The sequence below is a fragment of the Pantherophis guttatus genome, chromosome 1 (genome assembly GCF_059756535.1).
Source record: "Pantherophis guttatus breed Tessera chromosome 1, ASM5975653v1, whole genome shotgun sequence".
Taxonomy (NCBI): Eukaryota; Metazoa; Chordata; class Lepidosauria; order Squamata; family Colubridae; genus Pantherophis; species Pantherophis guttatus.
In genome coordinates, this window is record NC_142063.1 from 190623611 (window position 1) to 190637455 (window position 13845).

General features: G+C 37.2%; 1 protein-coding gene across 25 annotated transcripts in view; it reads right to left on the reverse strand.

Annotated features, from left to right (window-relative positions):
• Nucleotides 1-1632: 1632 nt before the first annotated feature.
• The window catches only part of TFAP2B (transcription factor AP-2 beta), a 64423-nt gene continuing 52210 nt past the window's right edge, over nt 1633-13845 (reverse strand). For 8 of the 25 annotated variants that reach the window (XR_015731222.1, XR_015731224.1, XR_015731225.1 and 5 more), the window contains 3 exons: nt 10731-10990; nt 5933-8953; nt 1633-1833 (listed from right to left, as the gene is read on the reverse strand). Coding sequence is in view for 13 of the 25 variants with exons in the window: in XM_087882263.1 (XP_087738389.1) it covers nt 8913-8953; nt 10731-10990 (301 nt within the window). In the remaining 12 variants the exon portion in view is untranslated. Of the gene's footprint in view, nt 1834-2625; nt 8954-9603; nt 10991-13845 lie in introns of those variants that run through there. The other 17 variants (XM_087882263.1, XM_087882265.1, XM_087882264.1 and 14 more) reach the window with 8 other exon arrangements.

Below are 13845 nucleotides of genomic sequence, written 5' to 3' on the forward strand. Positions count from 1 at the left end.
GCCTTCGTTTGGTCATATTTTCATAGGGCCTTTTAATAAACTTCAGTTACAAAATGCATTTCCAAGAACATCAAAGTAGATGACGTGAGTCCTATGATGCACTTCCAAATAAAACTTGAGGAATTCCTTCCCCCCCCCCACTCCGATATTTGGGACACTGAGCAATAAAAAGGTAAACCGCGAAACCGGGAGGAGGATTAAGATGAACATCTTCGTTGAAATGAAAACGGAAAGCTTCCTTCAGTCTTTGCCCTCAACTTACCCTCGCCTTGAAATGCAAAAGGCTTTCTTTGGCAGACATCCCGATGCGGCAGTTTACTGGGCTTGGTCTCTTGGGCTTAACCCTCTGCACAATCTGATTGAACCGCCAAACTACAATCCTAGGGCTGAACTGGGGTTTTTTTCCCCCTTTTCTTTTCAAATGAGCAGAGTACGACCTTATTCACGCCCATACGCCCGCACTATTAATTTCAGTGGAAAATAATACATTGGGACCTCCTTCTTATTGGTGGATCATGTCCATTTAACAATAATTTTATTTACTCGTGAGATTCATATGCCCTCCCCTCGAAAGATGTTTAAAAATGAGTAAGGATTTATTTCACTTTATAGGGGCCATTTCCGTTGTGAGAAAATATCTTACAGTATCACTCGGTGATATTGCCGAGTTAATCTAAAGGCAGCCGACAATACGACTCAAATCTTTTATTTAACTCCAAGGGAAAGCAAAAAACGAAGGCTTTTGTAGCCTCGTGGCGCTGGAGTCAATTCCAGAGAATTCAACGCCATTCGCAATAAAGGATTGCTCTAACAAGGTGCTCAATCCTATTCCCGTCTACTGAAAAAAAAAAATTCCAAACGATTCCAATTTTGGGAATAAAACTGATCGAACTCAGTTGGAATTACTCTTGCGTCACCCGCTTCGATTCAAAGCTGGGCTCTGCAGAAGGTAAGCAGGGTTAAATTCGGGTTCTTACCTTCCCTTCCCCACCCCTCAGCCCCAATCGCCTCCACAAGCCCTTCGGCCGGAGGTTTTGTTTCCTTGCCGGAGCTCAGGCAACACACAAGGCTTGTCAAGGCGGTCCCGTCGAGCGCCCCAACTGGATGTAAGTGACAGGCGTCAAATCCATTCCCAGAGATGGGGCAAAAATCCAATGCAGTCAAAATGCCTGTCTTTAACCCAACTCCGTTAATATTCCCACTCTGTGGTGTGTTGTTTTTTCCCCCATCGTGCCGTTCATAGGCTCAACCATGTAGCCATTTGGGGAGGTGGACCGGGTCGCACTTAAAACTTGGAGGGGGTGGTGGAGCAAGCCCTCCCTTACACGAAATAAAGACTCGAGGGACAATCTGCGCTTTCGGCAGCGAGAGACTGACAACTCTCAGAGCGGTTAACAAAAGGAGCCGGCTGCGTCTGCCTGTCAATTTTTGCTGAAATTTTGCTGAAAAGGCGACGAGGCTGCGGGATTCGGAGCACGGACAATCCGCGCCCCCGCCCCGTCTTAGGTGTTCGCACACCTGGGCGGCGGTGCGGAAGCAGAAACTCGTCAGGGAAAAAAAAGGAAAGGGGAGGCTGCTTGGGGGGGTGGAAAAACGGTCAGCAAGTTCAGACAAAGTCAAATGGCCAAACACTTCTGAGAAGCAACGTTTATTATTATTTTTTTTGCTTGTTTTTGTTTTCACCGTAGAACCAGGTCCTGAATTTCCCAGAAGCCCAGAATGGGAAAGCTTTTTTGTTTGTTTTCTCGGCTGCAGAAGTAAATCCATCTTCAGCACTGAAGCAGCACCAATGTTTTGTTTTGGTTTTTTGTTAAAAAAGAGAGAGGGAAAAATCTGAAGAGGAAAATACAACAAAACACAACAATCTTTTTATTCTTCTTATTTATGTAAATCAGGTCATCACTGGACAAGAAACCAAGTTCTACCCATTACCATAACAGTTTGTCGATAAAGAATGAAAAAAAAAATCAGATTGGGTACTATCTAGTATCAAGCGCTTGTATTATTTTTTTTTTGTCTTTTTCTCTATTTGATCTCAACCCTCCCAAGATTTAAATTCCCCACCCATTCACAGAGGTATAGTCACAGATAAATAATCCCCAAACTACTTGCTTGCTGTATTTACACAATCCCATTAAATTAAGCATAAATAAATATATACAAACTCATCATTGAATACCTTTCCCATTTTTTAACCCACCCCATTACTTTTCTGGAAGAGACCCTAAAACAATTGATATTTTTTCCACTGTTAATGGAAAGACTATTCAGGAATAGGAGTCAGTTTTACTGTTTTAAATGTTTTGTCATAACATAAAAAGAGAATGTAATTGATTTCCCAGTCTTATTTTTTGTATAAGAATTTGCCTCCTTATAGCTTTACTCTTTTGAGTCCTCAGTTCTTAAAAATTCATGGTGGGAGCACAGATTCCCTTCTACGCTCACAAGGGTTTAACTTTCCTAGAATGGGTTTCATAGAACGGGTGGGTGGCAAGGGGTTACACGGCCCAGGCTCATAGCCACCCATGTTTTCTTTCTCAGCACACATCATTGTTCATTTTAAATGTTCTTTAAAAAAACATAAGATAGAAAATTGGAGAAAACAAATACCAATACTGGAAAACATACACTCACACATATATTTTAATAAACATATGGCCGAGAACATACATCAGTGCAATTAAAGCATTAATTTGTTAACTGCAGATAAGTTGCTTTTAAGAAGGGTGGAAAATTTTAGTCAGAGCTGTCCCACAAAAAAAGGGGGGGGCATTCAGTGCTGAAGACATATCACCATCATCATTGAAAAAAGGAGGAGACTCCCTTAAAGACACTCTTTCTGGGTAACAAAAATCCACTATGTGGAAGAAACAGCTAAGAAATCTCTGTTGTATCTCTGCTGCCATCTAGTCATTGTCCAGATTTTTTTCAACCAGCTATATATTTGATTTAACAATATGTTTGTAAGAATCCCCTGCTCCATTACTTCTATTACCACTCAGCAAAAGAAAGACAAAGGTTTTAATAATACATGGAAATGCCTCTAAGGTAAATCCAGTGGAAGAGCAGGGATCACACCTCGGTCTAATAAGCAACTCTAGAGCAAGGTGCTTGTAATTGATTTAGCAGCTAGTTTGTTCCACTAGTGGATAGTCATCCCTACCACTTTGGCAGTTTTTCTTTTAATGAAAATTTAAGCAGATAATTGGGCAAGGATGGAATGGGAGGATGCCTTTAAACTGTCAACAGAAGGCACTGTTTTCCCAAATTATTCTTTAGATCACCAATGATCATTCAGGGCTTTGTGTGTGTGTGTGTGTGTGTGGAGGATTTAGGGTTGGGCGATGGTTCATTCCTCCCCCTCCACACACATACATTTCCTTTGAAATGTCTTGAATTACTACAGTTCCATTGTCCTTCCCTACCAGTCATGCTGCCATTGTAGTTCCATTACTATCTCAAGGGTGATGTATTGCCCCCTCCCTCTGGAAAACTGCTGAGAACTCAGTCAGCTAACTGGATGAATTGATTGAGCCGAAGTTGAAAAGAGAAGGCTATGAATTCAGAGCTTTCCTTCACTCAGACTGATTGCCAGCCTGGCCACAGGGAAGTTGTACTTTCCCATTTTCCTTCCGTGTCTATGGGATATGCCTTACAATAACATGTAGTTTTTCCCCAGGTGTACCAAAGTGGTTGCAATAGAGAGCTTGGACAGAAAGCAAAGGGAGGCCATTTCAAAGAGAAACCACCCCGAGGAAAAGAGTCAAACAGTCCTTTCTTTCACAATTGCTGGTTTCATTTAAAGGAAGCCTGATGTAAGCAATTGTCACATACTTGTCCACCAATATACTAAACCTAAAGTGAAAGAAAGTTTCATTGAAAACAAATTTCAGAAATTCCCTTTCAAACCATTTTTTTTAAGATGCAGATGCTAAATACTCATGACTAATGCAACCTTCCTCTCTAAATTACTCTAGAAATCAAACAGAATGTTTCCAGTAAGGCGATTCTATTACTATGTGGCTCAGAGACTTTATCTACTGCAAAACTGGCCAGAAGACAGTAATAGGAAAAGTTGCACCTGTTGAATGTGAAGCTGCTGACAGCCAGAAGAAACAACAGGTGCCAAGAACCTCTGCTATTCATAGCATCAATTCTTCTTATTTCATGCAGCTGAAAAACAGACTGGTAACTATCAGAAATAAGATTCCTGGGCAAGAATACCTTGTGGCTTTGCAGATGGTATTGACCACTCTATCAGCTCTTGCCAGCAGTGCCACTTATGGATGATACTAACTGTACTTGTCAGAACTGGAGAGCTATGTAAAGGGACATTTCAAATTACCCAACAATTACACATGGTAGCACGCCTGTTTGGCTTCAGAACAACTACCAGTGGTCTTTCTTTTAATTTGGGGGGGGGGTGCGGTGTTATAACAAAGCTACTCCAGCCATATGTGTATTTATTCATATACAACAGAATATTTAAACAAAGGAGAACAATTTCCAAGCATAGAACAAGATGTGCAGGAAGCACAAAAGCCTGGGTACAGTGTTTGGCAAAGTATTTATCAGTGTGTTCCAAATTTAGTTTTTAAGTGACACAACAAAGTAGCAGCCAATCTTAATTCTATAATAATGGAGAATAAGGTTGATTTAACAATTGGATTGTTAAAGAGGGAGACAATTACTTTATTTCAAGTGACTTTGGGGGAACTCTTGATAAAGCCTCACATCATTTCTATGCCTGGGAGGATCTGTTCCACCAAAGACTGTGATCTATTGCAGGTCATAGTCTTCGGTGGAATGCTGTTTAATTTACCCTTTAAAATACAGTTTAATTTACCCTTCTCCACTGACTGATCAAGAGAGCCTAAAAATGGAAAAGTCTGAACACTGGTTTCTTATTCAGTTTGTATCTTCCTTTTCTGTCAAAAATCTTGTGCCTTTAATGGCTGCTTACAAGAATTCCAGTAAGCACAGTAGATGAAGCATCACAATGCAGAGAATGGGGAAAGTTCACATTCTCATCAAAGAACAGAAATGAATGGCAAGAGAACCAACAGTAGTAGATACCTTTTAGCTGCCACAAATGTATATAATCTCAAAACTATATTATTTTTCAACAGAATTTTCTCTGAATTTAGGAATGCTTGTTTTCTCCTATTAGATTCTTTTACAGCAGTTTGATACACAGGAATTTTCAAATAGTTTCTTCTGCTAAGGATTATATTATGAGCTATTTTTAATGATATTGCAAATTTGTTTCTTCCTATTTAGATATTAGCTGCGACAAGAACTTAATCCCTTCTCCCCCAATCCTGCAAAAATACTGGGGAAATTAAATGAATTAAAACGACAATTCTATGTTTTTCCCCATGTAATCAAAACATTCAGTTTTCCTCAGACATTTTAAAGAGTTTTGATCAAAGATATTTTTTCTACAACTGCAGTCCACGGGGATCCCAAACTGTTTCCTCCAGTAATACAATACTGTCCTTTAAGAAGGGGACACAGTACAAAAGTACTATGTAAGACAAAATTTTGTGCACTGACTTTATGATATAATTCTATAGATCAGTAGTGGAACTATATAGGTAGTGCTTAAATGTTATATGGTTTTATAGGGTTTAGAAAAGTGAGAAATACTGTTTTATTTTTACTTGACCAAGGTATCATTGATTCATAAATTAATTTTTATCATAAATTTATCTCACTCATGAATTAATCTCATGTGTTTATTCATGAGATTTAAATGGTATCAATTACTTTTAAGACTGAATTGATGACTAATACTTTAATACATTGCTTCAAGAAAAAGTTGGGTCCTGCAGCTGTGATGTAACAGTAGCATGGGCAGCCAATTTTTTATATACTTGAGTAATTTACAAAGCTCTTTAAGAAAAAAAAATGGGATGAGGAATAAAATTACCAAAAATAAGAGATGGGGGAAGAGTAGGGCTTGGCATAGCAAAGGATGGATTGCACAAAATGTATCTCTGAAAATATGAAGATGCCAATCAGTGTGTAGACAATACTGCTCAATCCATTTGTGCATTCTGCTGCAGGGTCACAGAATCTGTTGGTGATACCAAAAAAACAAAACAAAACACCTTGTGAAAGAATATTCTCCTGGAATAGTTAACAAGTTATTGGGGCAGAAGACCCTATCCATTAAAACCACTGGCATTTCTTTCTATTTCCTTCTGTCTTTCATATGCATACCCAAAATTAGTCTGAGGGTCAGCAAGCTGAGATTGGGACATGCTAATCAAATAATGCCTCCAAACACCTGCTCTTTAAAGCTAAATAATAATTGGTCTTCCCATACCCAAATAATCTTTCAAATTTTATTCTAAAACAGCAAATCAGGTTTCTCTGGGTTGTTATGCAACAAACTTTAGCAGCATTTAAAAGTAAAAGGCAGGCGATTCAGTAATCGATATCAGTTACAGGTCCATTAAGAGCAATATATCTCCTGATTAGCTGTTCAACTTTTCAATTCTTCTGCCTCAATGTCTTGTTTAATTTAATGATAATCTGTATCTTAGGCACAAGCAGTTGAACTTTAAGTAATGGAATATTTCCTCAGTAGGCCTTTTTAATGTTAATTCAATTTGGATCTTTCATGTTCACATCAACAGGACGAATAGTAAATTATTTTTATTTTGCAATAGGGAACTTGCTATATTTATAAAATTCAGCAAGAAAGCCTAAATTCAGAGAAAATAGAAAAGTAATCAATACTGGAATTGCCTTTAAATAACATAAAGTGTCCTCTAAAATAGTATGAACATAAAGATCCATTGTCTTTCCTTTCTTCTTTCTTTCTGGATGCTGGAATGGACAAGACATACAAACAAGATACAATTTTTAAGTATGTCATATAAAGGAAGTTATCTTAAAAGTATGCTGTGTAATCCAGTCAATATTAAGAACATTTAAATTCCATTGGCTTTAATAGGATCAAGTCAAACACATACTCAATTCTCTGAAAAATAAATGTAGCAGCCTGGGTAGATGGAACTGCAGTTTTGACTTTATTGTGTTTCATGATGAAGACATTTCTTTTTCCTTAGGGACAATTCCTACTAAACTGCAATATTTAATATATTAACTGTTAATTGCCTGTTAATTGCCTTGATAAATTGGGCAGCTTAAAAAAAACTAGAACTAAAGGCAGCAAAAATGAACCAACATCTTTTTCCTCAAGTAGAATAGAATGGCTGCTACACTAAGATAATATCACTCTCCAACAAAATAAAAAGTATGTTGACTTCATAACTATTGTTTTTACTATATTCCTAATTAAAATGAATTAATGTCATATGGAAGCTCAGTTAATATTTTTCAAGTTTTGCAATAGCCATGATCACAATCTTATTGTAGAAATGCTGTGCTCAATCATTCATCCTCCTAAAACATCACTGAAATTGGACAGGTATGAATTAAGATCAGAATTCAAAGTTTCTCCCACAAATGAACTAATGGTTGGCATTAAATCAATTCCTATTAAAGTCAATAGAACTGCAATTTTAGTAGTTAGATATTATAGATAGATGGAAGCTCCACAGATTGATAAAATTTCCTGCCTAGATAAATATACTCAAAAATGGTGCCTTAAGATGTCCATAGACAATAGACTCCTATTTAAGAGCTTGGGAACATGTCTCATTAAAAACAAACAAAAAGGTGAATTCATGACACCAAAATCACTCAGTGTGAAAGAATAGTTTTAAGTACATCTAAATTGGCTTGGTTGGGAATTAGGAACCACAGGGTCAGCTTTTAAATGCACAATACATAATTTAGCACGTATGGTGTATAGCTTCCTATATGGAAAAAGTACTGATAATTATAAATTAAGAATATTTCAAGCATCTGCACATTGATACTTTTGTGTATAAATGCTGCAAAAGATGCAACTGTCTGGCATATGATATGTGCAGTTGCTTCAAATGAAACATTAACCACTGCTGTATTATGTGATCCCAGTTTATAGTGTGAAATGATCTCTTGCTGAAAGTACCCAAATAGCATTTGAAAACTGCATTTCAAATAAAAAATTGACTTCCGCATGGATGATTAGCCATAGACCCAAGCCTTCAATGTTCCCTTAAGTGGAATTAAATTCCACCAAAATTAATGGAACTTACAGCCATATAATGTGTTTAGGATCAGGGTGGCAGGCATAATACATCTTTATCCTATTCTCATCTTCTAGAATGAATTCAGTATGTGAGGCCAAAATGAAGCATAGACACAAGCTGTTGTGACAAAGGGAAACAATCTTTCAAAATGCATGAAATACCATAGCCACTGTCAAATCAACAAAACCTTTGCAAAGTGATAACATGCAGGGTGACATTCATTTTCCCCTTAAGGATGGTTTCTTTTCCTACCTACTCCAAAAAAGGAGTTATATGTTTTTTTTTAAAAAATGTAATTTATACTTAATCACTGCAAGTTATTGGAAAATGGCCAATTCCTCCTCTTCCACTCCAGGGTCAAGACAACTATTTGTCTTCCAAGTCAAAATTTGCAACACTCCTTTGATAACGAGGGGAAACGGATTTCCTTAAATTTAGATACTAATTTAATAATGAATCATGATTCTTATATTTCCTCTTTTAGAGAAGGTAATATTTAACAAATCTGCTTTTACTCTGTGCATCAAACACTATTGCCCCACCTCCCAATTCTTTTATATATATATATAATTTTGGAGGACATAGTATTTGTCTCTAAATCAGCATCACTTGCTCAGTTAGTGAAGCCTTAATCTATTCCCTTTGAGCTTCTTTAAAGAAGTACACCTGCAGAATTCCAAAACAACTGACTTTGATTTGAAAAGGAAAAGTGTCAGAATTGTGGATTTTCATCTCAGTACCTGATGAAATGTGTACGGAGCTCTAGTCCTCTTTGAAGAAGCTCATAAGCCAAGCGGGCAAAGCTTTGGGAAACAGAAGAAAATTAAAAAGGTGCATACTCCTGAGAAGGTTTAACATACTTATCAAGACATTCTTCTTATTAACATTTCTTTAAAAGAACAAAGAGTGTGTCTGTGATCTGAGACATTTTAAAGAGAGGCAGTCATTGCTCAAATTTTAGTATAAAAATGTACAGATTGATACCATTATCTGTGACATTATCTCTACCATTACTGTTCCCAGTCTAGGAGGCCTAACTGCACTCCAATGCATACATGAGTCTCTTCCATACATGGATTTTCACTTTTGTAGCACACACTTTCATTTGTGCCTCTTGTGAGGCACTGCGAGCCCTCCCCTTCAATAGGACAAGTTATTTCATAGAAATGTAAAAAGTAGTGTTCCAGGTGAGAGCTCCATGTGTATTTTAGAATTTTTTTTATCAAACAAACTAGGAATAAAGATTACCAGTTTCAGGCACAGGGCCATTTCAGTAGTAACATTTGCCCTCCGTACAACAGTAGTTATGAAAAAAGTTGCAGTTGAAAAGAAAAGGCATGTTGATCTTTATATCTATCCACAAAAAGAAACGTTCCTTTTCCCTTTCCTGTTCTTCACAGTTGTTGCATGCCTGTGCAACTTTTTTTTTCACAGGTACAACTTCATGAAAATGTTTACTTCATGATAGGCATATTTTATTATGAAACAAAGGGTTTACTCTCATGGTCAGTTATTTGGTTTCAGACTTAGTCATGCTGAGTTGTAGGTCTAGAGTTAGAAATGGCTAATTTTGATTACAACGGGTCTCCTCCAAATATGACCAAGTCTGGATCCAATCCAATACCTTAATGGAGCATATATACACAAATTATATACATCCTTATGGATAGAAAAAAATGATTATTTGCAGCCCCCAAGTTTCAGGATTAAATATGTTAAGTGGGCAGCTTTTGATTAACACTTTAGGTAGGTATCCAGAGCAAGCAGAGGCACCTGAGAGCAATCCATTAGCTCTTCCACTTACTCATCCATATACTGTAGTTGGTTACATTTTAACATTTTCACAGCCTGAACCCATCACCTCTGCGTGTAGTTACTAACAATTCTTCTTAATGATTCATAGTTTGGACAGACCCAGATTTCCCCCTTTCTTTCCACTATTAGGAAATATTTTGGCCAAATGCTACTGACCAATTTGAGGCCCAGTTATTCAGACCACACAGAGAGAGAACAGCAAAAAATTTGCACAAAATCAGGAAACTTGCTCTGAATGGGACAGTCCAATATAAAATATATCCATCCCTTAGGTTTTTCTTTCTACTTTAGATAGGTTTTTAAAAATAGTAATAATACAGAAACAGACTGTGTACCTCGGCCAACATAGCAACATTATCAAAATGATTCTTCCAATAAATTATTGATTGCTTTTATCTGTTATAATTTCATCCCCACCAAAAATTATTTTAAAAAAGTATTGTGGGATGACAGAAGTGGAAAATCCTGGATGTTATCTTCAAAAGTTCCTTTGCCATAGCCACTGAGCCACTCTTCCACTGTGCGCCTCTGACCTTATTTTCTTTTTAAAATTACTTGCAGATGTGACCTACCTAGCGTAATTCTTCCAAAACCCAATCCAATATTTTAAAGCTAAAATTAAATGTTTTTCCTCCCAAAGGATCGCTCTCAATCTCTCCTTTTCTTTCTGTTATACCCCCTATTTTCATTAGCTTGCTTTCTGATTTTTTTTTCTCTCTCTCTTTCATTTTCTGTGCTTTTCTTCCTTGTCTCCAGTTTTACTACCTGGTCCTTCCCCAGAAGTGTGCCTGTTAGCAGAGTTGTTGTTCAAGAACATCTTGTCCATGCCTTTGAGAGCTTCCGTCAGGTAATTCTGGAGAGCAGTCAGGGCAGCACAGATGGCTGGGGAGCCAAAGCCATGAGTGATGAGACTGAAGTGAGTCAAGCAGCTCTGGATCCCTGGCTCCAAGATGGGTGTTGGTCGGCTATTGCCAATGGGTGTCCGGTCTTGGGCCAAAAGATCAGTAAATTCTTTACACATTTGCCTGAAAGCAGATGACAAGAGGATTAGATCAGTCAGGATTAGAGAACTCTGATGACTATCAGTACTTTTGGGGAAAAAACAACCTACCAAAATCTGATAATTAAAGCATTCTTTCATTATGGTGAAGAGATTTCTTTGAATTCTATTATTTTAAAAATTGTACTTGTGTCACCAAGTATCTCACTTCAAATATCCTTCGCATTCAAAACAATGAAAGCTAATTAATGATTTAGACCAGGGCTGTCAAACTCCTGGCCCACGGGCCAGATGTGTCACGCGCTGGCCACACGCACAGCCGGTTTAGCAAAGGGGGAAAAAGTCCCAATACATCACACGACGTTGCTGTGACAACATGAATTTGACACCCCTGATCTAGACTGTAAAAATCGGGACAGTCATCAAACAATAGTGAAGAGTTAGAGCATTCTGTATCTCTGCTCTTTCTAGTAATCATCTGTTTTTCTGCAGCTCAAATCTGGTAGCTGTAATAATGTAATAAGGAGAAAAGTCCTTACGAAGTTTGACATTTCAGGTAATCTATAGATCACAGAGATAACACAAGATGACTTACTCAAGTGAACCAATGCTTATGCAAGTCAGCAGAATGGTTAAAGAGGCATGCTGGACATTTGTCTACAATTCTTTTATCAGCATAACCTGCACAAAGTTTAAAGAAAAAAGTAAAATCTCCTTCAAGTTGAGCTGAACTCAACTTGATACAGATATTTTTCTGGAAACAGTATAGAAGTGGTTTGGTATTGCCTTCTTTGGGGCCGTTTTTTTAAAAACTTCCAGGCTAATATACAGCCCTATTAGTCTCTCCAAGATTTAACCAGAATGGCCATTCTTAGTTTCATAACTCAATGTCGGCTTTCTAGTTCCATCAGCCAAGGCAGACTAGGTTTATACGTTCCATAGCTTCTTTAACTGTTAAATAACGTACTAGTGACTGGCTCTTCACCATAAATCATGGTTCGCAAACTATAGTGGCTTAGTTCACCAAACTTGCTGGCCCAAAATTAAACAAACCAATTCTTAAACTGCAACTAACAGGTATTTTTTTTCTTTCTATGACAACCTATATCTGGACCATCAATTTTAGCAGGGCTATTATATTAGAATTAGAATCCTGTATCGCCTTCCTCAACAATAAATAAGTATTTATAAGGAGAGTTGAAAAACAATAATGCCAGAGATACCAGAAGTTGTACCTCCAGTGTGCTTTCTGGATTTGGAATTATTATGAAAATAGAAACTTTAAACAGAAAGAACTTTTTATATTCTCAAATATATATTAAATGCACACATATACAATATGACACTGAAAGCTATGCAGGTTGAATTCATGCATAACTCAGAAATGCAATTGTTTCCATTTTATTAATTTATTTAATAATTCTCACTGATGTCAATAATGCATAGAGGGACTTGGATATCACAGATATGCATACATATTTTATTGATATTGCTGTACAGCTACCTATCAATCCTAAACAGACTACATCAGCATGCACACATACCCATATAACAAACATTCAGTTTAAAAGAACTACAGTGGTTGCTGGCTACCACTTTTAAAACACTACAAGACTTGGTGCCAGGGGTTTGAAGGACTGCCTCTCCCCTATTATATTCACCTGGCCCACCAGGACAAGAGGGCAGAGTATCTTCTGGGTCCCATCGATTAGGGATGTACACCTAGTGGGACCATGAAAAAGGGTCTTCTCGATGGCCACCCATTCTCTATGGAGCATCATTTCCCCCTAGGTAAACTTAGCCTCCACCTGTTGCTTTTCCAAAAGGCCCTAAAAATCTGATTTTGTCAGTGGGCCTGAGGACCATGAATGGAGATGGAGCTGATCAAGTGGTTGATTTGATTGTGTTGCTGAGGCCATGGATGGGTAGGATGAGATTTTTATGTGTGGATTTTTAAATGTTGTAAGCCAGTCAAGTAATCTATGTGTGAATTGGGTGGCCATATACCATGAGTTCTATCTCTTTGAGGGAGAAATATAATAAATGAATGAATGAATGAATGAATGAGTAAGTAAGTAAGTAAGTAAGTAAGTAAGTAAGTAAGTAAGTAAGTAAGTAAGTAAGTAAGTAATAAGACCAGTAGTAGGCACCAGAGGTCATTCAACTGTTGGATTCAATTCCTTACAATCTGTTTTATTTTAATTTATTTGATTAGCCTTAGAATGATTTTCATCCCAATTTCTGTACTAAATGAAAAACTAATTATCAGGAATAATTTTGACCTTGCTCTTAGTTCTGATGCATAGAAAAATTCAGACAGAATGTTAGTCATGCCTGCTCATTAACGTCCCACTGGTAACACTCTAGTTCCTTCCATGTTGTTCAAAACTTCAATTAGGCAAATGCAGTGCCAAAGTAAATAATAAGTAGGGTAAATGTGTCACATTTTCTAAACTCAACGATTTATGCTGACTATAGAAAGTTGATTAAAATTGACAAATTGATGCAATCCAGAAGCTGAGATGACAGATGTGCCAGTGAGATGGGTGCATGCCAATGCAATCCATCCATTATACAAACATTTAGAAATATGGACCAAGGCAATTGATTCCAACATCCATTTTCTACACAGGGCAATATGATTTACAGGAAGGCACTGTATATAAATAGTAATTTGGCATGAAATGAAGTTATAAATAAAGCTGTATTACAATATGATGGCTCAGTTGTGATACCTTGAAAGTGATGGCAGGTGACTGAAAATTTAAAGAATCCTATTTGTGGGTCTCAACTGTTAGAAGTATTAAAACGGTAAAAAATTAAAAATGGAAATGTTGAAGTTACATGCCAAATGATAACATATCTGCATCTTCAAAAACC